Source organism: Neophocaena asiaeorientalis, unplaced genomic scaffold, assembly GCF_003031525.2.
Source record: "Neophocaena asiaeorientalis asiaeorientalis breed wild unplaced genomic scaffold, Neophocaena_asiaeorientalis_V1.1 scaffold187, whole genome shotgun sequence".
NCBI lineage: Eukaryota > Metazoa > Chordata > Mammalia > Artiodactyla > Phocoenidae > Neophocaena > Neophocaena asiaeorientalis.
In genome coordinates this window covers 1,446,679-1,472,195 of record NW_020173109.1, presented here as the reverse complement: position 1 = coordinate 1,472,195, position 25,517 = coordinate 1,446,679, and the positions used below count along the sequence as shown (strand labels likewise).

The 25,517-nt window shown below is 40.0% G+C and overlaps 1 protein-coding gene across 1 annotated transcript in view; it reads right to left on the bottom strand.

Annotated features, from left to right (window-relative positions):
* The window catches only part of CNTNAP5 (contactin associated protein family member 5), an 852,083-nt gene that overhangs the window by 96,106 nt on the left and 730,460 nt on the right, over window positions 1-25,517 (bottom strand). The window contains exons 18-19 of the mRNA XM_024743412.1: window positions 18,944-19,183; window positions 9,939-10,163 (exon numbers count right to left, since the gene is read on the bottom strand). Coding sequence (XP_024599180.1) covers window positions 9,939-10,163; window positions 18,944-19,183 — 465 coding nt within the window. The remainder of the gene's footprint in view (window positions 1-9,938; window positions 10,164-18,943; window positions 19,184-25,517) is intronic.

Here is a 25,517-nt window from a genome sequence, read left to right as displayed (position 1 = left end):
TTACTTCACTTAATATGATAATCTCTAGGTCCATCCATATCTGGCCCACCTTTTAAATAGGGTTCCATAAGCTAGGCACTGTGAAGTGAACAGGGCATTCCTAACAGAGCACACACACTATGTGAAAGCTAATGCAAACACCAAGGAGAAACTGACAGGTTCCACGAGAGTAGTACACACAATACAAGGAGAGGTCAGAGCATAGAACAGAATCGTTTACAAGATAAAAAGTGAGCCTAGCAGAGTTCAATTTTCAGCCACACTGGCTCAGCTGTGTGAACTTGAACAAGTCACTTAACTTTTCTGTGCCTAAGTATCCTCATCTGTAAAATGGGGAAATGTTGGCACTGACTCCATAGCCATTGTGTGAGAACTGAATGAATGAACATATGCAGAGTGCTAAACCTGCAGCTTGGCACACATGACACACTTTATAATATTGGCTGTTATTAACTGTTTTCTAACTAAGAGGTCGAGGGAAGTCTCCTGTCGGTGGTGGCAGGAATTTAAACTGGACTCGAAGGTTTAGAACCCCACTGCAGTGCTAGCTAGAGGATCCGGTTTTCAGAGCCTTCATTTCTAGGCATCAAGAGGTCAAGCTATTTATTAAAGTGGAAACACATTTTCAATAACTTTAAATTAAGAGCAATAATGATAATCCAAGCCTGACTTGTTGTACAAAAGGCAATTACCAGCACAGAACACTGAACGTGCCCTGGACTGTGGCCTTCTGCTGAATTTGTTCCACATCTCCAGATGAAAGTATTTACGGCTCAAGTGGTCAAAGGAGAATAAAACCATGTCTTTTATTCTGAGAAAAGCTTTCTTCACACAGACTTCAACTACTTTGTTAATCCTTAAGCCTCTAATTAGAGTTCTAGTCCAAAAGCTAAATATTCAGCACCCCTACACACAAACTCTCTCCACCAGGCTTTAAAAAAAAAAAAAAAAAAACAAGGTGGCTTAGTCACCAGCCACCTCTTTGGTCTGTTTTGTAATAACCCTTCTTTGTACTTATCCCACATCTTTCATCTGAGTTCCTTAAGACCCTTTACAAACAGGATCTCATTAATCCTTAACAACACTGCTGTGAGGCCCTTGACTGCTGCAATTATCCCAAATTTACAGATGAAGAAAACAAGGCACCGAGTGCAGGCCTTTTCTCTCCTTACCAACAAAGCAGATGATAATTTCTCATGATGCGCACACTACATACACATGACAGTTGTAAGCAACTGGCCTTGTTGCACTAACAAACAGTTGCTCAATTCCTGGAACATTTCTGAAGAGTTATTTAAACTGGGAAAGTACAAGGTGAGAAGACCCCAAAGGCCTTCAAAAAAGAAAATCAAAGCAAGCCAGCTCCACAGAACCCCACTGCCCAAACACACTGCCTCTCACATGTGTATTACAGGGGACAGAGCAGAATCTCAGGAAGAACACTTTTAAGGACATTACTACTCAATTAACAGAATTTATATTCATGTGCATATTCACTATGGTGTCTTTTGTGATGCCCTGGGAGGAGCTGCCCTCTCTCCCCAATATGGCCCCACTGTAATCCTATAAAGTCTTTTCATGGAGCATGGAGGGTGTTCCCACACTAGGTATATACATCCTTCTCCCACTAGATTCAAAATACAGAATTCCGCCCAAGAATACTGAGGCCAACTATGTGCTAGGTACTCTGTTAGATGCTAACATTACAAAGATCAATTGTATATGGAAACTAACCTCAAGAATCTCCCAGAAGCCGACTACACTATATTCATGTTTCTATTCTCAGCACCTAGGATAACATCCAGCTTATGATAGGTGTTAGGGACTGAATGTTTGTATCCCCCTCGAATTCATATGTTGAAGCCCTATCCCTCTGTGTGGCTGTATTTGGAGATGGAGCCTCTAAGGAAGTAATTATGGTTAAATGAAGTTATAAGGGTGGAGCTCTGATCTAACAGGAAGGATGTTCTTTCCAGAAGATATGTCTGCAACCCAAGGAAAGAGCTCCCACCAGACACCAACCCTGCTGACACACTGATCTCAGACATTTGATCTCCAGAACTGTGAGAAAATACATTTCTGTAGATGGAGCCATCCAGTTTGTGACATTTTGTTATGGTGTCCCAGCCAATGAATACAGTAGGTATTCAACTGATGTTCATAGATTGAGTGGCACTTTGTTATTTTTGTTCACCTTATTTCCATAGTAGTCTTTGATTACCACTCTTCTCTCAGGGGCTTGGAACACTGAGTCAGTAGCTGCTGTCCCCCTATTTTGGTTTCCTTGACGCTGGTGCATGCTGCCCAGCCTACTCCATAGCCAGAGGGGTTGGACTTGAAGGGGGGCATCTCCCAAGTGCTTAACGGCATCTCCCCAGCTGTGTCCTGCTGAGCCTGCTCTTTCAGGGAACAGACCTCTTCAACAGTTCATTAGTTCTTTGCATATACCCTGCTTTTTTTTTTTCCCCCCTCTTTCTCTGTCTTGTTTTGGAAACATCAGACAAGTTTCCCAAAGGTCTGATTCAGAAGGCATTTGAGAAAAAGCCATTCTTAAGGTTAAAAAAATTTTTTTTTCCATGTCACGTTTTTGTACATCAAAAGCTGCTGCCTGTGCCTGGTGACAGCAGCTCTTGTGCAGGGTGGGCACCCTATATCTCATCTTTCTCCTTCTTGAGGGAATGTCCCCCTCATTAGGTGCTCTGCCTCCAGGGAATGGGCAATGCTTATGCCCTCTTTGTATTCAAATTGCATCCCAGTTATCCTGAAACCTGCACTTTACACTCATGCTCTGATCACTCAAGCATGCAGATAATTCATATTATTTTATTATCATCAATAAGAAAATATACACTGTGTTTTGTACTTTACAATGTATGAAGCACATCCTCTTGCATCATCCCATTTGATCTTTGTCTTAGCCTGATTGAGCTGCTATAACACAATACTGTAGACTGAGTGACCCAAACAACAGAACTTTATTTTCTCACAGTCCTGGAGGCCAGCAAAACCAAGGTGCCAGCCAATTCAGTCTCTAGTGAGGGCTCTTCTCCTGATTTGCAGACGACCACCTTCTCACTGTATTTCTACATGGCAGAGATGGAAATACAGAGAGAGACAGAGAGACAGAGAGAGCAAGCTCTGGTGTCTCCTCTTACAATGACACTAACCCTATCAGATCAGGGTTCCCCCTTATGACCTCATTTAACCTCATTACCTTCTTATTATAAATACAGACACAATAAAGTCAGGGCTTTAACATATGAGTTTGATGAGGACATGATTCAGTCCACAGTAATCGTCAAGAACCTATGAGCACAATACAAAATAAAGGATCTCCCACAACAAGGAGTAGAGAAAGAGAAACGATGACCAACATCCAGTCTTACTCATCATGCCTGCATTTCTCCATTCACGCCCACCCCTCAGCTTGCTGGTCTAAGTAAGTGATGATACTGGGGATGCCATTTCCTTCTGCCTATATCACTGTCCTTCCTCTAGAGGGAAAGGTGACCTCTCCAGGTCACATTTTGTTATAGCCATATTCTTGTGAAGTGGAGGACAGAAGTCTAGTAGGACCTAGTATCCCTGAGCAAGAGATGACTGGAAAGCTCAGAAATGTAGGAAATGAACCAACCTAAACAAAGTCTGGGTGCTAGCAAAATACATGGGAATTTTAAATTCCAAGCAGCAAAGTGTTGTTTGATACAAGCCCAGAGACAAAAGTGATCAGGGCTTAGTAAGGCCAAGGAGAGGCCTTGGCATGCTTTTGAGGCATGCTTTTCTCAGGCTGTTTATCAAGATTCTGTGGCTCTGAGGATCTCAAGCATATGCCAGGGTCAGAAAGGGAGTGATGGGGGCAGCGTGAACCTTTGAAGGTCTCCGGTGAGAAAACAGCTGTTGAGGATTGTACTTTGAAGACACTCCCTCTCTGGATTCCTCTTCATCCCTGTCTCCCTTGAGTCAGTCTGTTCCTGATGAAGTGACAGGAAGGCGAAGTGTCTGGGTTCATCACTATTTCCTCCAAGGTATGTGCAATCACAAATGCAGACAGTGCATCTTATGAATATATATGGTAAAAAAAAAAAAAAAAAAAAAGACTGATAAAAAGAAAATGCTGAAGCAAAGTCAGACGTACTATTTGGTGCTGGAAGGCAGCTGAGGAGCCACCGAGGGAAGGTGACCAGGAATCCTGTTTGGATTTTGTATCCAAGTGATTTCACCCTCGATTGATGGTCTCAGAATGATCACAGATTCTAAATTTAATTTTTTTTTAAATTTCTACCATCAGGGAGCCAAGAAGGACAGATGATAAAAGAGTAGAAAAGGGAATTGATTGGTAAAAAAATAAAAATCATATTTCATATGCGATGGGAATAAAAAGGAGAAAATGAGGAACAATCAAAGAAACAACTTATTTTATTAAAAAATATATAATATCCAGGTAGAGAACACTGACTTATCTTTCAGGGACTAATTCAAGGGTCACTCTCCATTAAGAATTTTCTGACCCTCCCTCCCAGAAAGACTTGTTCACTCTACCTGGAACAGACCTCTATGCTAGTATTGCTGATACATTGTTGCCTTACTTGCTTTTATCTTTGTCACCAGACTAGATTCCTTAAAGGCAGGACAGGATCCAGTCTATCTCTGTCTCTCCCACACAGGAAATAGTGCCCGCCACATGGAAGATGCTTTGTGAATATTTGTTAAATAACAAGCATGAAGGAGAGCTGTCCCGTACTGTGGGGAAGGCAGAGCCAACACTCAATAAAATGCTCTGAAAGCTGTGTCTCTTGAACATTCTCATCTCCTTCTCTAGACCATTTTCCTCCTTCAACGGCCCCTTCTCCAACTGCCCTGCCTCTGAGAAGTTGCCTGTGGTCCCAAACCCCAGGTTCTTGAAGCACAATTGCCTTCTCTTTCCTAAGGACTCTCTGACCCCAAAATGTCTCCCTTTCTGCCTTTGTTCTTCCATCTCAGAAATTAAAATCCTTTTCTCCCTTTAGGAAGCACCTGTTTTCATTTGAAAAGACAGCAGTGGCTTAACCTGAATGTCCAATTGGAGAAAATTCAAGAACAATGATCAAGGACAAGAAGAATTCCAAACCTGCCAGATCAAACCCTGCCGGGGAGAGATTCACAAGCATGGCTTTGCATTCCTTTGCTCTTTCTCCCCCAGCCTGGGCCGCCTTATTAAATATATTTGCAAGCCTTGTCTCCATGCCCTGGCTTCTTAACCAAGTGTGCTGAAATTGAAGCCATTTTATGTATGATGTGGCCGTGGGCATTTTCTTCCTCTTGGGGAGAACAAAAAAGGCTCCTTTTAAGAGTAACCCTCTCTTAATTTCCACCGGATTCCCAAAGGTGTCTTAAATCAAAGAAAGGTTAAGAAAGCTGTGCTAACAGAAAACTCTTCCCTCCACATCAGAGAGGTGCGAATCAATCTTATTATAAAATCCCTTCCATTGTTGTCCACCTGAAACTAACACAACATTGTAAATCAACTATACTCCAATAAAGTTTTTTAAAAAATCCCTTCCAGAGACTTTCCCAAGTTAACTCTTTACTGTCTTTGCCCTCCTAATCTTTTTTTTTTTCAATCTGTAAGTATTCTTTACTTCCATTAATATTTTCAGAGGTATATTTTCCACTGAAATGTATCAGAGTTGTGTTAAAAATATTTCTAGTTCCTTACAATTCAGTGTCCCCCATATTTTTCACTGACAATTAGGCCAGTGACCTAATACTATGAATGTATTGGGAACAAGTTTTAAGAATACCACTTCTTTTTTTTTTTTTTCCTGGGAGAAATAAGATCATTTTTATTTGTATTATTGCTGTGGGCAAAATGAGGCTAATAATAAAAGTCTGGGCCAGTGACTATTTGGGCTTACTATTTACAAAGTTGCAGTAATAATAATTGTGTACATATATATAGTATTTTCTAGTAGAAGCATCACTTTTGCACATATTAACTCATCTTTTTTAATAACGGTTTTATGGGCTTCCCTGGTGGTGCAGTGGTTGAGAATCCACCTGCCAATTCAGGGGACACGGGTTCGATCCCTGGTCCGGGAAGATCCCACATGCCGCAGAGCAACTAAGCTCATGTGCCACAACTACTGAGCCTGTGCTCTAGAGCCCGTGAGCCACAACTACTGAGCCCACGTGCCGCAACTACTGAAGCCCACGTGCCTAGAGCCTGTGCTCCACAATGAGGGAAGACACTGCAATGAGAAGCCTGCGCACCGCAACGAAGAGTAGACCCCGCTCGCCGCAACTAGAGAAAGCCCGTGTGCAGCAACGAAGACCCAACACAGCCAAAAATAAATAAATTAATAAATAAAATTTAAAAAATAACAGCTTTATGAAGGAGACAGGTATTATTCTCTGTGACTAAGTGAAGTCAGACAAAGAAAGACAAATATCATATGATATCACTTATATGTGGAATCTAAAAGAATAATACAAATGAACTTACTTATAAAACAGAAACAGGCTCACAGACTTAGAAAACAAACTTATGGTTACCAAAGGGGAAGGGTCGGGGAGGAGGGATAACTTGGGAGGCTGGGATTAACACACACACACTACTATATATAAAATAGATAAACAACAAGGACCTACTGTATAGTGCAGGGAACTATACTCAATACTCTGTAGTAACTTATATGGGAAAATAATCTGAAAAAGAACAGATATATGAGTATGTGTAACTAAATGAGTTTGCTGTACACCTGAAACTAACACAACACTCTAAATTAACTATACTCCAACATAAAATAAAAAATTTTAGAAAAGCATACCACTTCTTAACTCCTTATAGAAGCATTTCTAAGTCTTCAAATAAAGCCCTAGCAGAAAGAAATATAAATGTAAGACGACACAGGAAGGGAACAGAGAATCACGAAATCTAAGACATGCCAAGAAACTAAGAGGTTACTTTTCTCTGCCATACACTGCTGGAATTCTTATTATGGTTTCTCCAACAAATCATCATGCAATTTTTATTCAAAGACCTCCAATGACAAGGAATTCACTGTCGCACAAGGCATTTTACGCTACCGTTGTAATCTCTGAATTCCTGGGAGATTGATCCTTCAAGCTAGGCAAAATCTCACTTCTAGTTAGACTGCTTGAGAAATCTGGGCAACTGGATTCCCTCATATATTTAGATCATCTTTCAAAAAGTTTAAGGTAGTGTCTGAGTCTCTCTTTTTCCTGATTGTGTTGAGAGAGCACAGTATCCTGTATCCTGCTTACTTTTGTCAGTCTCCTGATCCCGTGCAGGGGGACTAATGACCAGAGAATCAATGACCCAGAGAATCAATAGAAGAATGAATGAATGGGCACTTATCTTAGTTGTGTCCCCGTAGGAGAAAGAGATGGCAGGAAAAGTCCAGCATCCTCAATCACTGAGTCCCCCAGCACTACCTACTAAAACAAGAGGTCCCTAGAGCAATCGTGGTGGGGCGAGGTGGGTGGGGATAGTGATTCTCTGAGATTGAGTAAGGGGATGGGGGACACTCCATTACTAACCACGGCTTGGACACCCATTTCCTGTATCTTAGACTGAGCTGCAAGGCCTGTACTTTTACACTAGCCCTGAGATCTAACCTTAAACCAAAAAACAAGGCACAAGTATCTCCTTGCTTCCTGCATTTACCAGGGTTTAAAACATGTAAATGCCTATGGGGTCAGGTAGAGCCTTCAATGAAGTGAGGCATTAGAGTATAAGAAAATAAAGGTTAAGGCAGAATTCAAGAATGCCTTCCTGACCAGCAAGGACCTGCTGTATAGCACAGGGAACTATACTCAATATTTTGTAATAGCCTATAAGGGAAAAGAATCTGAAAAAAAAAGAAAAGATATATATGTATGTATAACTGAATCACTTTGCTGGACACCTGAAACTAACAAAACATTGTAAATCAACTCTACTTCAATTAAAAAAAGAGAAAAGGATGCCTTCCCAATTAAAGTTATTTAAAATATGCTGTCTTTCAAAAAATAACACTCTTAGTTTACCCCTTATGGTCAAGAATACCTACGAGACTTGGGGAGGGAAGACTGAATCCCAGCTCTCTCCTTAGTTGCTGTGGGATTTTAAGCAAGTTATTTAATGTCTGTCTATATGCCTTGGATTCTACAACTCTAAGATACTGATTCTGTTAATACCAGTAATCACACAGGATTATTGTGAGGCTTAAGTCCTCTGTACTAATTAGAATAGTGCCCAGCACAGAGTTCAATATCTCTATTATAATAGACTATACGGAGTAATATATATGTAATGTGATCTAGTTATTTTTGTTACACAGTCTGTAACCATAAGCATGATCCTGCAGAACTACACCCAAAAGGTGCTTTCGGGGAAATCTGGCATCTCAGTGCTCTGTAACCATCTGACTATAGTCCAGTCCCAACAGAGCAGGATGATCTAGTTCAGAGGAAAGATTGCTGGGCTGACTATCTAGAGACCTGGCATCTGGCCCTAGCTGTGTCATGAATTATCTGGCTGGCCTAGGTTAATCCGTTAATCCATGCCTCACTCTCCTCAGCCAGCCTTATTGACCTTACAGAGACATTTTAGGGGCAAGAGTTAAAAACTGACATGTTTCTATAATGGTCCTAATCATACAGAGCTCTGCTGATAAATAAGAGGTCTAATAACCCATAAGGTTTTCCTTTTCTCTTGCAGAGTCTTTCAAGACCAGACAGTCTTGGATGACCATTCATTATCCTAGTTTCTCAATCTCCTTTTTTTCTTCCCTTTCATGTTGCTTTCAGGATGAATGAGTCCTTTAGAGTTAACCATTGTTATTATTATTGTAAATCAGGCCCGATTCAACCCACAGGTCCACCAGTTTTGAACCTTGCTTGAGGCCCACATATCATTCTTCATTATCTAGTTCATACCTAGTTGGAAAACAAGATGACACAAGGAAGAATAAACCCAAGTAAAAGTAGAGCAAGAGAAATTTCTAAAGTTTCCACATAAGGTCTAGAGAGGGCACAGTGTGTGCTGTGTATCCCCAGCTTCCTGTATGCTCCCCACCAGTGCCACAGTCCATCCTTGTGGTGGATGGTTCAAAAGCCCAAACTCATCTCATTATATAGCAAGTTACAAGAGGGGAAAAGAAATTCTCAATCATAGGAAAGTGTTCTTTGAGACCATACTACAGGGATGTCCACATCTGCCCTCTTCGCCTGTTCCAACTGTTCTCCAGGAGTTTGATCTGAGTGCCCTTGGTCGTGACTAAATAAACTGCCCTCATCATTGCAGGGTAGAATTAAGTAGTGTGAAGAGCAAACCTGGCTTCTGCTAACAGCCATCAAAACTGATGTCCTTCAACAGTCCTTGTACTCATTGTGTTCTAGCCCCTTTATCATTCTAATCTTCACATATTTCCTTTTGTCCACATTCTTTCCAAAATCTGATTCTCAGCACCCAGCCCCATACTTCACAAGGTTATGACTCACACATACTACTTCTTTCTAAGACCTAGGCATTCAGCTTTTATTAATACAGCGTGCATTTACGCCTGTTGTTTTAACAGTCCTCTGTAAAGGATCCTGCAGCAAAGACGACAGGATGTATGTGACGAGTGTCGTTCTGAAATTCAGATAGACTGATGATCTGCTCCTTTACACTTAATGGATTGCAGCACAGAATAAATAATAAAGAATGACTGCTACACAGTTGAAGCAAATTAAAGTCAATGTATTCGAGACTTCAGCAGTGAATTGACATAGCTCCTGAATACCAATTGCAACTCATAAAGGAAAAGCACAATCAAAGGTTGGACTGGAGATCTGGAAAGACACTGCCCAGGTGAGACCACATTAAGTTGAAATTATGCAGAGTTCTGGAGGGTATGTACTGGCCCTCCAGCACAGAATAACACTCCATCAGGCTTCATGCCAACAGAACTCACCATTCTTGCAGAGCAGGACAGCCAGGTAGTCCTGAGAAGAAGAGTTGATACAGAGCAGGAGGCTGGGTGCCTGCGCTGTCACAAAGCTCAATGCAATGTTTTCTTTGGAGGGGGCTGCATCTGCATAAATCGCTGAGGAAGAGAGGCTTATATTCTTGGTCACTGGGTAGGGTTCTTGAAACATGTAAGTCACTGAAGTGCCAGCCTCAAAGACAGCAGAAACCTCTGCAAAATATCAGAGGGGAAAGCACACATTAAAACATTTGGTCGAGCATGCAGGAGAGCCATCATTGCTTGTTTGTTGTTTCCTATGCATCGGTCACTGTGTGAGAGTTTTTATATGAATTATAGAATATGCTTCCCACAATAATTTTGAAGTGGCAGAAATCACCATTTCTATTTACAGATGAAAAACATGAGGCTTGCCGGGGTTAAGCACCTTGAACAAGGTTGTGTGGCTAGAAGAGAGAGCTCAGATGTGCACTGTGAAATGTAGGACCAGTTTCATGTATGTCTGCGGAATAACTAACACGGGCCTGGCTGATTTCTCGAGAAGCAAAGAGGAGATGTCCCGGCCTCCTGCATAGTAGAGAGAAATTGCACCAGGATTATCTTACGTTCAAAACTGAAATCCTAACAATTCTGGTTTATGTTTTTCTCGTGGGTCAGGAGGGTGTTGAGTGGGCTCAAAACTACTGAGAGTAGTACATTGGGAAAGAAAGTAATTCTCTATGGTGTTGGGAAAGTGTGAGGACCCGTGGAAATGGAGGAGAGAAAATCTGTGGAAAGAGTAGGAAAGGCATAGGTATCCAATTCCTGGACTCAATTATTTTATTTTATTTTTTTATTTGAAGGATAGTTGATTTACAGTATTTTGTTAGTTTCAGGTGTACACCACAGTGATTCAATTTTACATAATATGTATCTATTCTTTTTCAGATTCTTTTCCCTTATAGGTTATTACAAAATATTGAGTATAGTTCCCTGTGCTATACAGTAGGTCCTTGTTGGTTATCTCTTTTATATATAGTAGTGTGTTTAGGTTAACCCCCAAATCCTAATTTATCTCTCCCCTCTTTCCCCTTTGGACTCAATGATTTTAAATACCTAGGGAATTGGTTTTCAGTTCCATAAAAGAGCAAAGACTTTGGCAAATAGGCATTCCCATGGGAAACAATTCCTACAGCACAACATAGAGGATACAGATCTGCCATCACCATTGGGAAGGGAAGCCTCTACAGACTGATGACATTCAATTTGCAGGAGCAGGAATCACCCAATCCTCCCTGTATAATGTCTTCACTCCAACTGCTATCATTTTTGTTCAGTGGAATCAGCAAGGATCCAATTTCACCACTGGATCTGAAGCCTCCTTTGATTTCATACTAGCTGTGTGGTTCCAGGCAAGTTAGTCAAACCCATGGAGATGGTTTTCTCATCCGGCAAATGGGAAACATAACACCTCCCTCAACAATATTTCTGGGCGGATAAACAAGAGGATATGTTAAAAGCTCTTAAGAGAGTTACCACGGTAGTTTAAACTCACAGACTCTCCGTATTAGAAGAGAATTCAACCTCAACCCATACTAATGCCCATCATAAAATATATCTGTTTAATGACTGCACATGCATCCAAGTGCTGGGATATTTTTTTCTTTGAATCAGGGCTGCTCTTAAGTTTACTTTCAATTTTATCTCTACACAGTATCAGGGTATGGAGCAAAGTTTCCTCAGTAGAACAACAGAGCTTGGATCTGCAACAAACCTCTGCTATGAAAACAGCACATTAGACATGAATCTATTTTTTTTCTTTTTTTTTTAATTGAAGTATAGTTGACTTACAGTGTTGTATTGGTTTCAGGTGTACAGCAATGTGATTCAGTTATACATACATATATATTTATTATTTTCAGATTCTTTTCCCTTATTACAAAATATTGAGTATAGTTCCTTGTGCTATACAATAGGTCTTTGTTGGTTAAAAAACACATGAATCTATATTGGCATAATTAATTTCTCTTCTTTCTGAAAGATTGAGTATCTGCAATTCCCCATGAATTTCTCTGATTGAGTTGGTGGCACCTAGAACATGATCAAATCTGGCTTTTGCTTCCTAATTCCATTGCAAATTTGTTCTACCTTTGTGAAAATTCTGTAACAGCCTGTCACGGTGCCAAAAAAATTAAAGTTGCATATTTATGCATATTGCTTAGCAGACTGGGAATACCGGTTCCTTTTCACTAAAGATTCAGAGAAAGTGTTCTGCATTTTGCATGCAGGTTGGAAAATCATTGGTCCTCCTGATTACTGAGATCTGTGCAGAAACTGGTGACAGGAGGGTTCTAGTTGATCATCAGCTGGATTCAAACACTCTTCTCAAGTGAATTTCCTTGGGGACATTTGGTCTGCGTTTTGAGCTACTAACTCCTAGTTAACAGAGTAATGGCTTTTATGGGATGTTCGTGTGTGTGTTCAAATGTAAGTATAATTCAGATCATTCTGTCATGAATAGTATATTAGATACAGGCATTCATATTACATTTTTTCCCTATACTTAAGACAGGAAATTAAAATGAAAAGCATTTTTTTTTTTTTTTTTACAGTATGCGGGCCTCTCACTGTTGTGGCCTCTCCCATTGCGGGGCACAGGCTCCGGACGCGCAGGCTCAGCGGCCATGGCTCACGGGCCCAGCTGCTCCACGGCATGTGGGATCTTCTCGGACTGGGGCACGAACCCATGTCCCCTGCATCGGCAGGCGGGCTCTCAACCACTGCACCACCAAGGAAGACCTGAAAAGCAGTTTTTAAACTAGAGCTGTCCTACCAAATTCTGTCTTCCCTCCTCCCCAGCCCCAGTTGTATTTTTATTTATTTAGATATTGTGAAGTTCAACCTAAAACTAAATTCAGCAAAACACCTGGATTTGATTATTCTCTCAGTTTCTTTTCTTTTATAATCTAAGAGTTTGAGCTCTCTGATCATATTTAAGCTCTCTGATTGATTTATCTGAACATCTGAAACCACTGGGCAAAATGAAAGAAAAATCTTCACTTGAAGGTGATTATTACCAATCACCATCATGCTACTCTAGGGCCATGATAACCAATATTAGCAACATCGGTTGAGTACCTACCTGGTGGAAGAAACTGCTGATTAGATTCTGAGAAGACAGGACACACATGAAAAGAAATAAGACCGATGGAACGTGGCCTTGAATGTGATGTGTGAATGACGGAGACATTGAGTCCCAGAGTTGAATGCCTCTGTGGGCGGGAGCAGCGTGAGAAGACCTGAAAGAGGAGCTTGGTATTGACTAGGCCTTAAAGTGTGTAATGAACTCAGAGCAGATGCTAGGAGTCAGGGTGATGCTGGAGAGGTTGTGTATCTCCAAGGCAGCCTTGGAGTCAGATTGACATGGGCCTGGACCCTATTTGTGTGCTCCTCCTGTTTTCTCATGAGATCCCGTCAACTGCTGGCTATTCATACACAAACAGGGATGAATTCAATCTCGTGGCAGGCAGACGGGTTGGAAGAGAGGATGTAAAGGGACAGCACACAGTAGGAACTCAATAAACAACAGCTGGTCTTAAAAATAGTAATAGAAATAGATTTAGAATTAGAATAAGTATAAAGACCAGGCCTTAATGAATAGGCTAGCGTTTCCATAGAAGTCAGTCAGGCTGTAAGTAATTTAGAATAACTTCAAACAAACTGAAAATAAATGAAAGAAATAGGAATTTGAATGCTGAGTGGATATTTCATATTATTAAAAAGTTATTAAAATTTTCTTACTATAACAGTCCTGTGGATACATATTTTTATGTCATCTTTTAACAATACATACTGCAGTATTATAGAACGGATGTGATATCTAGAATTTGCTTCAAAATAATAAAATTCCCTGGTGGTCCAGTGATTAAGAATCTACCTTCCAATGCAGGGGGTGTGGGTTCGATCCCTGGTTGGGGAACTAAGATTCCACATGCTGCGGGGCAAGTAACTACTGTGCCCACACACTCTGGAGCCTGTATGCCACAACTAGAGAGAAGCCTGCGCACCACAATGAAGAGCCCACATGCTGCAACCAAGACCCAACACAGCCAAATAAATAAATAAAGTAATAATAGGAGGAGGGATGTTAGGCTGTAGACGAAATAAAAATGATCATGAGTAAATAGTTGTTGAAGCTAAATAATGGATGCATGGGGTCCTGAAACCCTTCTACTATAGTGCATGATTGAATTTTTCTGTAATAAAAAGTAAAAAAAAATAATATAAGTTGGCAGGAAGGTATATATTATAGAATTTTTTCAACAGGTTTTTGGCAATTGCTAAATTACCCAAATATGTATACTATGTTTTCACTGAAATTCCATTATTAAGGGAATAATCAATGATTGTGTTTATCACAGCATTATTTATGTGCAAAATTTGGGGCAATCTAAAATTCCAAAGCAATAGTAAGAGCATTTACTGAGACTTTATAGGCCAGGCATTATCTCAATTGCTATGTGAAATGCTCACTAAATTTCCATCAGAATCTTTCATGAAGAATTCCTGAATTTTCCACATTTTACAGACGAGAAAACCAAGGAATTGTGAGGTTGAATTACATAACCAGTGTCACACAGTGTAGTCTGTAGATGAGCCAGAATCTGAACACAGGCAGGACTGGTACCAGAGTTCTACTACTGCTATACTAAAATGCTCTGTGATATAATATGTCAAATACACAGAAGCAATTCCACCAGATGGAATATATTGCAATCATTAAAATTGATGAATTATATAGGAATGGCTATGAAATGAAATAAAGAAAATTCAGAATATAAAATGGAATGGACAGAATTATCTCAGCTACACTAAATGCAAATAAAAGAGCTACAAGAATATCAGATCTCCTTTTTAATGGTTGTCTTTGAATGATTAGCTTGGTTTTTATTTTTCTAGATTTCCAGATGTATTTTCAAATAGAATTCCAAATATATTATCTAGAGTTTTTAATTCAAAAAATTTAAATGACTGTCATACCTAGACACTTCATATAGTGGTTGGGGTAGATGTGGGCTACAGACAAGTACACAGATGGTATTGGAACAACTGGATAGTCACAAGCAAAAGAAAAATGTAGGACCTCTACCTTACACCATATACAGAAATTAACTCAAAATTTATCAAAGACTAAATGTGAGACCTAAAACTACAAAACACTTAGAAGAAAACATAGACATAAATCTTCATGACATTGGATTAGACAATGGTTTCATAGATATAACACCAAAACACCACCACCAACAACAAAAAATAGATAAATTGGACTTATAAAAATTTTGTGCTTCAAAAGATATTGTCAAGCAAGTGAAAAGGGGAGAAACATTTTGCAAATCATATATCTATTATGACAGTTATGTTCAGAATATTAAAAAATTCTACAACCAAACAATAAAAAGAAAAATAACCCAGTTTAAAAATGGGCTATAGATTTGAATAGACATGCAAAGAAGATGCACACTTGGCCAATAAGTACATGAAACAGTGTTTGACATTATCAGTCATTTAAAAATGCAAGTCAAAATTACAATGTGATATTCTTTCACACATTCACAGCAGAATGTGTCTTATGGAAAAGATAGTAACAAGTGTTGGTGAAGATGTGGAGAAATTGGAATGCTCATACATGGCTGGTAAGAATGTAAAATGGAGAGGTTACTTTGAAAACAGTTTGGCAGTTCCTCAAAAAGTTAGACAACATGTAATTACTATACGACTCAGCAATCCCATCTGTAGGTATATACCCAAGGGAACATAAAACATAAGTTGATACAAAAAATGTACATGAGCGTGAATAGCAGCATTATTCATAATAGCCAAAATAAATGGAAACATCCCATGTCCATCGCCTAATGAATGGATAAACAAAATGTGGCACATCCACACAATGGAATACTCTTTTGGAAATAAAAGGAAGTAAAGCACTGAAAAATCCACAGCATAGACGAACATTGAAAACATTATGCTAAGTGAAAGAAACCAGACACAAAAAGGCCACTTATTGTATGATTCTATATATTTTTTGAAATATCCAGAATAGGCAATTCCTAGTGACACAAAGTTAGATGAATGGTTTCCAGGGACTGGGAGAAAGGTGAATAGCTCCTAAGGGGTATGAGATTCCTTTTAGAGATGATGAAAACATTCTAATATTATGGAGTGGTGATGGTCATGCAAGTTTGTGAATATAGTAAAAACTCCTGAATTGTACTGTTGAAAAGGGTGAATTTGGGGTATGTAAATTACATCCAAAAATAAAAAAAGAGAAACACATACATAAAACAATAACAAAAAACCCCCTACATATTTGAATCCTATTAACACTTTCCTGTACAGGATGAAATTAGGGTCAAAAACGGGAAAAAGGAATCAAAAAATGATGAACCTCCAGCTCTGACATTTATTAGCAATCACTAAACCAGTTGATGGTCAGTATTTTTACATGTTAAATGCAAATATTGTTTCTTCCCTCCTAGCTTGGGGATAAGGAATAAATGTTGCAGTCAATAACTGCTAGCTAGTTTGTGATTATCATTCCTTTGTATAACACTCAGAAACAGAAAATGGGTCAATAGACAGTGGCTCTAGCCCAGTCATTGGTCATGGACAAATGTCCTTAATTCTACACCAGATATTTCCAGGATTGGCATCCCCTAAAATATACATGCCATGGAAAGTTAACATAAAAGACTGCCCTAACAGAGAACAGCTTTATCCAGGACAATATTGGAGCTAAGGGTTCCCATTTGAGTCCCAAGCCACACTTCTCAGAGCCAACTGGCATTGCTCAAAGATGCATTTAAAAGGTTCATCTCACTTACTTTGCAACTGCTGAATATAAAGGGAATAATTTCCTTAGATTTATGAGATGGGGGAAAAGTTCACAGTGAAATATGAAGGAAGCTGAAAAGGCTAAGCAAATATCTGTCAAACTAAAACATGGGGAGAGAGCACAGCAGACATTTCAAGAAATACAGTCAAAAGATGCAGTGGCATGGGCAGAAGATAATGAATAGGAATTGTTTTAGAGAAAGGAGCCAATGGGAAATTAGGCTAAATTTAGAGCAAGATGATCTATGAGATGTTTGAATAATGTCTCTGGAGAAATACAGAGAGGTCTACTGCTTTTCTTTATTTTTTTTCCCAAATAGACACTGGGTATAGATCTTGTAAAATAATGCTAGTATATTTTAGGGACTGGGTTTGGTGGTGTTTATTCTGCATTTGCTTCTTCTACCTTGTGGGGCCAGTCTAAGGGTGGCATTCAAAATTTCAGAGGAGGGCTTCCCTGGTGGCGTAGTGGTTGAGAGTCCGCCTGCCCATGCAGGGCACACGGGTTCGTGCCCCGGTCCGGGAAGATCCCACATGCCGCGGAGCGGCTGGGCCCGGGAGCCATGGCCGCTGATGCCTGCGCGTCCGGAGCCTGTGCTCTGCAATGGGAGAGGCCACAACAGTGAGAGGTCCGCGTACCGCAAAAAAAAAAAAAAATTCAGGGGAAGTTATTCCAGAGACTTCCACCAGTGTGAAAATGCAGGAGCACTTTGTTTTAGAGAGCCTACTGGGGTGGGATCTCTTTTATTTCGAACTCCCATGTAGGACCGACACTCTGCTGGCCCTGTAATTTCTACCATTAATTTTCTCCTGAGGAGCTCAATGCTTCCCAGCAATAACAAGCAAGTAATTCAAACTAATTGGGGAGGAGGCCAGTGTCAATGAATGAAGAGCTTAAATTATAATCCTTCAAAGAGAACACTGGGTGCTTTTTCCCCTGCTGTCTTTAAGTTCCAAGAGTAAGTTGAACTAAAATAAAGCATTGTTTGTTAAGGGTGTGCTTGAAAAATGTGTTTTAATGAACTGACAAGAATTATTTGTAATTGCCATCATTGTCTGTATGTAAACGGTGTTTCAAAGTGATTAAAACATTTTATTTTAATAGTTTAAATGCTTCTCTTGAAATATTGTTTACATTCTTGGTCAACAAACTTTTTTTCCATCAATAAATTAAACTTTAAAAGATTCTGCGAAGATTGATAGTAGACCAAATCTTTTGTCCTTCTAGTTGAAAAATACTAAGTATGGATACTGAATAATGAGTTTTTACAGTTTGTAGTTATTTTTAATTGATCCAGAGAATTTACACCATAACCATCATTCCTTGTTTAAGGTGTATATCCAACATATTTAGCTTTTATCAATGACATGAATTCATAAGATTAGGAGGGTATGTGGAAAGGCACTGGGGCAGGGAATTTTTTTTTTTTTTTTTTTTTTGGCCACAGGGCGCAGCATGTGGGATCTTAGTTCCCCAACCAGGGATGGAATGTGTGTCCCCTGCGTTGGAAGTGTGGAGTCTTAACCACTGGACGACCAGGGAAGTCCCGGGGGAAGGGATTTTGACTCCTGTGCTCTATTCTCAGCCCCCTGAGGAATTAATGTGAATCTTCGGGCAAGACTTTTAAAGCCTCAGACCCCACTCATGTCATCTGCAGAACAGGGAGATTTTACTAAATACATGATGTGGATTTTACCAACTCACCTACACTCTCCGTATTGTAAAATGATTTACAATGGCTTCAAGGTCTCTAAGGGTGTTCCAAGGCTAGATTCTATAATTCTCTGATTACATTTGTGGATGGAGAAATTGGAAATGGAAAGGTTAGTACAACAGAAATGACAGTCCATCTCTCCCGGGGCTCAACTGGCTCTAGGTCACGTCAAGTGTGTTTTCCTGTTCCTATCCATCCAGTTCAACTGGACTGCCAGTATCAATGCACAAGAAGAATGAGTATATGTAATTATGTTAAGGAGCTATGCAGAGTCTCTAAAGAGAGGGAAACTGAGGAAGAGTAAATGATTGTATGAGGACTGTCTAGGGCATGGGTTTCCTATGACTTCACTACAACCTGTAGGCACTAAAACACAGCACATGGGGAAAACATAAGCTTCTATTGTACCTTTTCTGCAAAAGGGCCCTTCGTACGGTGAATTGGTGCAGTCGCAGAAGTATCCACTGTGCTTCTCCACACACTTGCCTCCGTTGTGGCAGATGTGGCCGTAACTGCTGCAATGGCCCGGGCATCCGGGCCGGACTCCAGACGTGACCTTTGCCCTCTCCTCCAGGTCCAGTTTCTGCCCATTCAAGTGTAAGGAGCGTATGCATCCTAGGAAGCCTTTCTGTCTTGACGATGTTCCCCCTGTGCAGTGAAAAATAAAAGGAAAAAAATATATAAGGTGCAGGGTTCACATTTTTGAGGTTTAATATCAGCAGTGGTGATAGTTAATTATTGTGCTGTTGGCATCCTGTGCTGGGCTTTTCTATTAGTTTCCGGTGAGAATTAGGAATTCAAAGAATCTGGGGAAAAGGCATGTGTTTCCTGGCTGGAAAATGAACTCCCCCACTCAAAAAATAAATCAATAAAAGACTGTGATTCATGTGGAATCCTGTACTTGACATGTTTAAGATACAAAACTTCAGATGGCCCCATTCCTTGCAAATAAAATAAAATGTGCTCTTTGTCTATAGCAGACATTTATCTGAAGGTGAATGCACAGAGTGGGATTGTCCCTCTGGTGAAGTTAGAAGCAAGGTAGGTTAGCTGCACTGAGTTAGAAAAGGCAATGAGTGTTGTAAAGCTTATGCAGCAGTGTCATGTACTATGAAGAGGTGTATGTTAGGACCGGACAGACATGGTGTCAAACTCCATGCCAGTAGCCCATTAGACATAATGACCACTGGATCCCCTAAGCCTCAGCTCCTTGATCTGTAAAATAAGAATCAGTCTATTTCATGTGTTCATGGTAAGGCTTAGTAACCATTGGTTTTCACTATCCCTTCTCTTGAGCCCTCAAAATGGCTAGAACTAGTAAGTTGTATATATATACATACTATTGATTACCCCCAAATTATTATTTAGAAAATAAATTTTTCCTTCTGGAATACAGAATAGAATTGCAACCCAACTTTCTGCTGAGGGTATATCTTGAAGGTTTCAGCGAGATTCATAATGCTTGTTGCAAATTATTTAAGAACAGAGGATATTCAAAGTGACAGAGTGTTTTGTTAATGTTGGAAACCTAGAATCCTACCAACCTAAATCAAAGGATATTAGAAAAATGTGTAAGGAGAGACAACACACCAAGAAATAAGCCAAATTCCAACACCATGTTAACTTGGTGTTGGGAATTCTGGGAGCTCCCAGAGAAGACACAGGGCCAGCCTGCCCTTACAAAACACAAATTCTAATTGAAATAAAATGCTTTGACCTCAAGTCCATTCAAGTGGATAAATGGAGGACACACTCAAGTCTTCAAGGTCTACAGAGTGCCCTAATGGAAAGGAGAAGGTGTTAGAAAACAAGGGCAGTCAATATTATGTGTGTTTCGTGTTTGGTAATTGAAATAATTGTTGCTTTTGTTGTGGTCATCCATTTACAATGTTTGGTGTCAGTTGATTTATCTCTTGTAAAAATAAAATACAGTGTGTGTGTGTGTGTGTGTGTGTGTGTGTGTGTGTGTGTGTAAAATAAATAAATAAATAAAATAAGAAAAAAAAAGAAAACAAGGGCAATACTGATGTGCCATTTGTTTACTGTACATATCTCTCATTTCTGAGCCTCATTTACGTTTAATCTCTCATGCTACAATTTTATTAAAACTTGGTCTTGCAGATGACCAGATAAAAATATATTCCCATCAACGTGGATACAAATATGAATTCCAAATGTATTATCTCTGACCTGGAATATCATGTTAAACAAAAAACAAAGCTGTAAGTTAAGAAATGAAACTGTAATGCAAAAAAATAATAATAATAATTCTGGCATGTCAGCCTGGCAGGGTGGACAAGATAATAATTAGCAATAGGGTTGGAAGTAGGGAGAATTCTGTCTTTTCTGAATCACCCCAGGTTATCAGACCCATAATTATATGTATGGTAGTCATTGGCTTCCTCTAAAAGACTGAAACAAAATGTTTTTAAAGAATTAATCTAGTCTCTTATTCTGAAGGCGTGATAAAATTCCACTCTATTTTCAGTTCTGATAAGTGATACCCAAGCAAGCCAGAAGGTCAAACCCACATTGCTTTCTCCTGTCTGCCTCAATTTTAATGAGTAAATCTCCTTTTAACTACAAGATAAATCAATTATAAATACAAGCAGATCATAGGGAAAGGTTCATTATTTCTTTCCTAGAGATGGTGTAGAATAAAGAGAGGAGGATTTATGTAGTCAAATGTTTTGTTTTATTTTCCCCTTTATTTTGTAGTCACTCCCTGTGGTGGATTAGAATAACTCTTCATAAATCTTGTTAGTGGCATTTTTCTTCTAAGCGGAGGTGGAGAATGCAAGATCTATTGCACATCTGTTTGCATGTGACTTAGTCAACACGTTTATAAACAGAGAAGTAGCTGGGGTGGTTTTCCTGGCAGAAATACACTCCTTGATGTTTGAGACATAAAGAGTACGGTGAGAATGACCCCAAACAAGGGGATCCTTTCAATCCTAGATTCTGATAAAACACGACACAAAGAACATGAACCAAGTTGTACAATGAACTCAATTTCCATTTTAGCCTGACTGCTTTTTATTCTTTTTATTCTTTAGAGGTTAGGCTCTCCTTTCTTCATGGAGAGGTAATATTGTAGACCAAGAATAGAATGCTTCTAGAAAGATGCTTCCCACCCACACACACCCAATCCAGTGGTTAGCACTCTCCATTTTCTGACATTACCTACTATGCGTTGTGTTGATGGAGGTGAGAATCTTCCCTGAAACTTGAATACTGTACAGAAAGGCAGCCCCAATCTTCCCTCCCCTTTCTCACTCACAGCCCTTTGCCCCCAACTCTGTCCTGTGGATATGCCCTCCCAGGTATCTCCGAATCGATCTGCTTCTTCCCACACCAAGAGCCATGTCTTGAATCCCTCTCACCCCCACTTGAATCCCTTAAACTGAAACAGGCTGGGACCGGGGACCTGGGACCCTTTGCTACAGTACTTGCACCTGGACAAACATCTCCTCAAGCAACAGATGCAAAGAAACTATGAGGGACTAAAAATAACTGCGTGCATGTGCAGCTGGGGCAAATTCTGGACAAGAAGATACAAAAAGACCAAAAAGACCGACTGCCACTTCTGAACAGCTGGGAGCAAAAGCAGGGCACTGCGTGTGCCCCCTGCATACAGCACCACCGAAGGGTGGGCAAACCACCTGAGTCCCAGTAAAGCCTTGCCTGAATTTCTTGTGTGGCCTCTATAGTCAATTTTTATTGATTGGTGTAGGCCAAGAACCCTGGTCGGTAACAGCACCACCTTCTAACGGATCTTACCACCCTCAGCCTTGACTCCTTCCACAGACTCACCACTTTACAATCAGAGAGACCAACCAGATGTGAACATTTGATCCTGCTAGTCCTGTTTCATGCCCTTCAGAGACTAGTCATCATCCTGAGGCTCAAGCTCAAATCCTTAGCCTAGATGGTACTGCATAGATCTGGCCTCTGCTTACCTCTTCATCCCCTCCTCCTGCACTCCCTGCCCTGATTTCAGTGCACCAGGCTTTCTGAACTACAGTGTCTCCCCATTGACCATGGTCTCTCTCAACTTCGGACCTCCTCCTCTCCTGTGTATTTTTTTTCTTTTTTCTTTTTTTTGCGGTACGCTGACCTCTCACTGTTGTGACCTCTCCCATTGCGGAGCACAGGCTCCGGACGCGCAGGCTCAGCGGCCATGGCTCACAGGCCCAGCCGCTCCGCGGCACGTGGGATCTTCCTGGACCGGAGCACGAACCCGTGTCCCCTGCATCAGCAGGCGGACTCTCAACCACCACGCCACCAGGGAAGCCCTGTCCTGTGTATTTATGTGGTGTATTACGCACAGCTTTCCTCTTACTCTCCACTGTTCACTCTAGTCCATCCCTGCAATCACAAACACACACACTGGCACTCACACACATGCATCCTTTCATCAATACTTCTGCCTACCCAGGATTTATTTTAATTAGTTGCCAATGTTTTTAAAACATGAACTACTTGAAATCTAAAAAAAATGATGATACAAATGAACTTATTTACAAAACAGAAATAGACCCACAGACACAGAACACACTTATGGTTACCAAACGGGTGGGGGTGGGGAGGAATAAATTAGAAGTTTGAGATTGACATATACACACTACTATATATAAAATAGATAAACAACAAGAACCTACTGTATAGCACAGGAAACGCTACTCCATGTTTTATAATTACGTATAAGGGAAAAGAATCTGAAAAAAGAGTATAATATGTATAACTGAATCACTTTGCTGTACACCTGAAACTAGCACAACATTGTAAATCAACTATACTTCAATTTAAAAAAAAAAAAAAAAGACCGTGCCCTTATGTTAACACTGGGCTTGGCACAGAGTTAATTAATTAAATTAAATGGAACATGAACTATTTAAAAAATTCTAGTAAGTCATTCATTGAAAAATCAGAAAACCTGTTAACAATAAAGCTGCTTTCCTGCATGACAAAGCCCAGCTGCACTGGGAGAAGTTCCTGTAAGATAGGACGTGCCCTTTCCACTTGGCCACGTTCCCCACCAGAACCACTTCATTCATTTAGACTGCTTTCCTGACCCTTGCATGTATTTGAATTTTCAGCTAATGCTCTAATATATTTTTATCTCCTTCTTGCCTAGAGTTTAATATAAAGTTGAAAGAAGAACAAAAATAAATGTAGCATTATCCTTAAAGCAGATGAGAGTCATGTTTGGGAGTCTTGTACTTAATCTGCAAGCTGTTTAAGAATACGAACAATGCTTCTAATTCTAAAAAAAAATTAAACATATTTGCTGTATGATAGAAACTTTATAATTAACTCATTCAATACTCAGTGGGAAACAAGTTATTCTTCATATTATTGACATTACATAGTTGAGGAAACAGTGTCAGAGAGATTGTTTTGGCCAAAGTCAAGAATCAAATTGATTTTACGTGGCAGAGCCAGAAATCTGACTGGGATCTCTTGACCTTCAAAGCCTGAATACCTTCAAAGCCCTAAAATCCTAAAATGAGATATTTGATTAGACAAGTTTGAAATGGAGCAAGATCCTATGGTCCTGCCTGCCCTCATATTCTCTGCCTGCCTCTTGTCTGTAGAAAAATTTAGTCAAAGAATAAATTTAATCAGAGAAGTGAGAAAATGCAGAAGCAAAGAAAAACAGTCAAACAGGACAAAATAATAATCGTTTAGTCATTAAGCAAAGTCAAGGACATTTAGTTCCTCTTCAAGGGCTATGGATAATATTCTGAGCCATATTCTGTGAGATGTTTTGTAGATACTGAAACCCCCCACCAGGTGGAAGAAGATAACTACATGATGACCAGATTTTAGCCATGACATAAGCTGCCACAATTCCGAAAACTGGTGTCAAAGAAATAGGAACAAACAGATCCTGGAACTGAAGATTAGCTGTACTCAAAACAATCAAGATGACACTGATGAGACCACGGCATGACCAATTTCAAGATGAGTGCCAGAGCTGACTGTGCTGTTTCTGCATGTAGCCCCTCCCTCTGCCTATAAAACCCTGAAACTCCCCCTTAAAAGCTCTTGCCCACTGATTGTCACTTTGGACATGAGTCCGCCCTCTCCCCCGGTTGCCAGTCTCTGAAATAAAGCAAACTTTCCTTTCCACCAACCTTGCCTCTCGAGTACTGGCTTTCAAGTGGTGAGGAGACAGACTCCACTTTCAGTAACAATTTGGGTCAGTACTACAACTAAGTGCTGCTTCTACTTGCTTTTTCTCATCTCTTACATGGTTTCTCCCACCTAGTAATATACACATATGCATTTATCTTTTTAGACCATTAGTTCACCAGCCTAGCTAGAAGCAATTTTGTATGACTCTCTTCTGTTGGCCCTTGGTATCAAGTGTGCTCATTCCTTGGGCTGAGTATGAATCAACTCTTAAAAATGTTACCATGATCATTCTAAACCTGTCTTAGAAAACCTCCATGTGTCAGCTCGACAAATGCTCATTGCTTCCAGAGAAACATCTCAATTCCTTGGGCCCTCCTTGAACAAGAGCCTCTGTTTTTCTCATATGTGCCTGCTGTCTTGATCATACATGCTCAAACAAAACTCCTTTGCTGAACTCTTTTTTTGGAACAACATTGAATGTGTCAGGTTGGGCTCCCATTTCTCAAAAATAAGCGGTGTCATTCTCTCTCTCTTCTTGAATTTGGAGCAGTTGTTTTCTATATGAACTACTTTGCCTAAAGTCAAGACTCGAGTGAAGTGCAGGTGTATTGCCATCTAGATTTCAAATTCTAAAGTGGGAGCAGGTTTAGCATGTATATGCTGAATAAAAACAAATGCACTAACCAACAGTTATCTTCTGTTTTTATCCTGCCCCTTCAACTGGCAGAATCTTGGTATCAGAAGGAAATCCTAGTGGAGGCTTTAATTCCAAAACATAATTTCCCTAAGGATAAGGCATGCATCTGGTTACGTTTTGCCAGATACAGGAATCAATAAACAC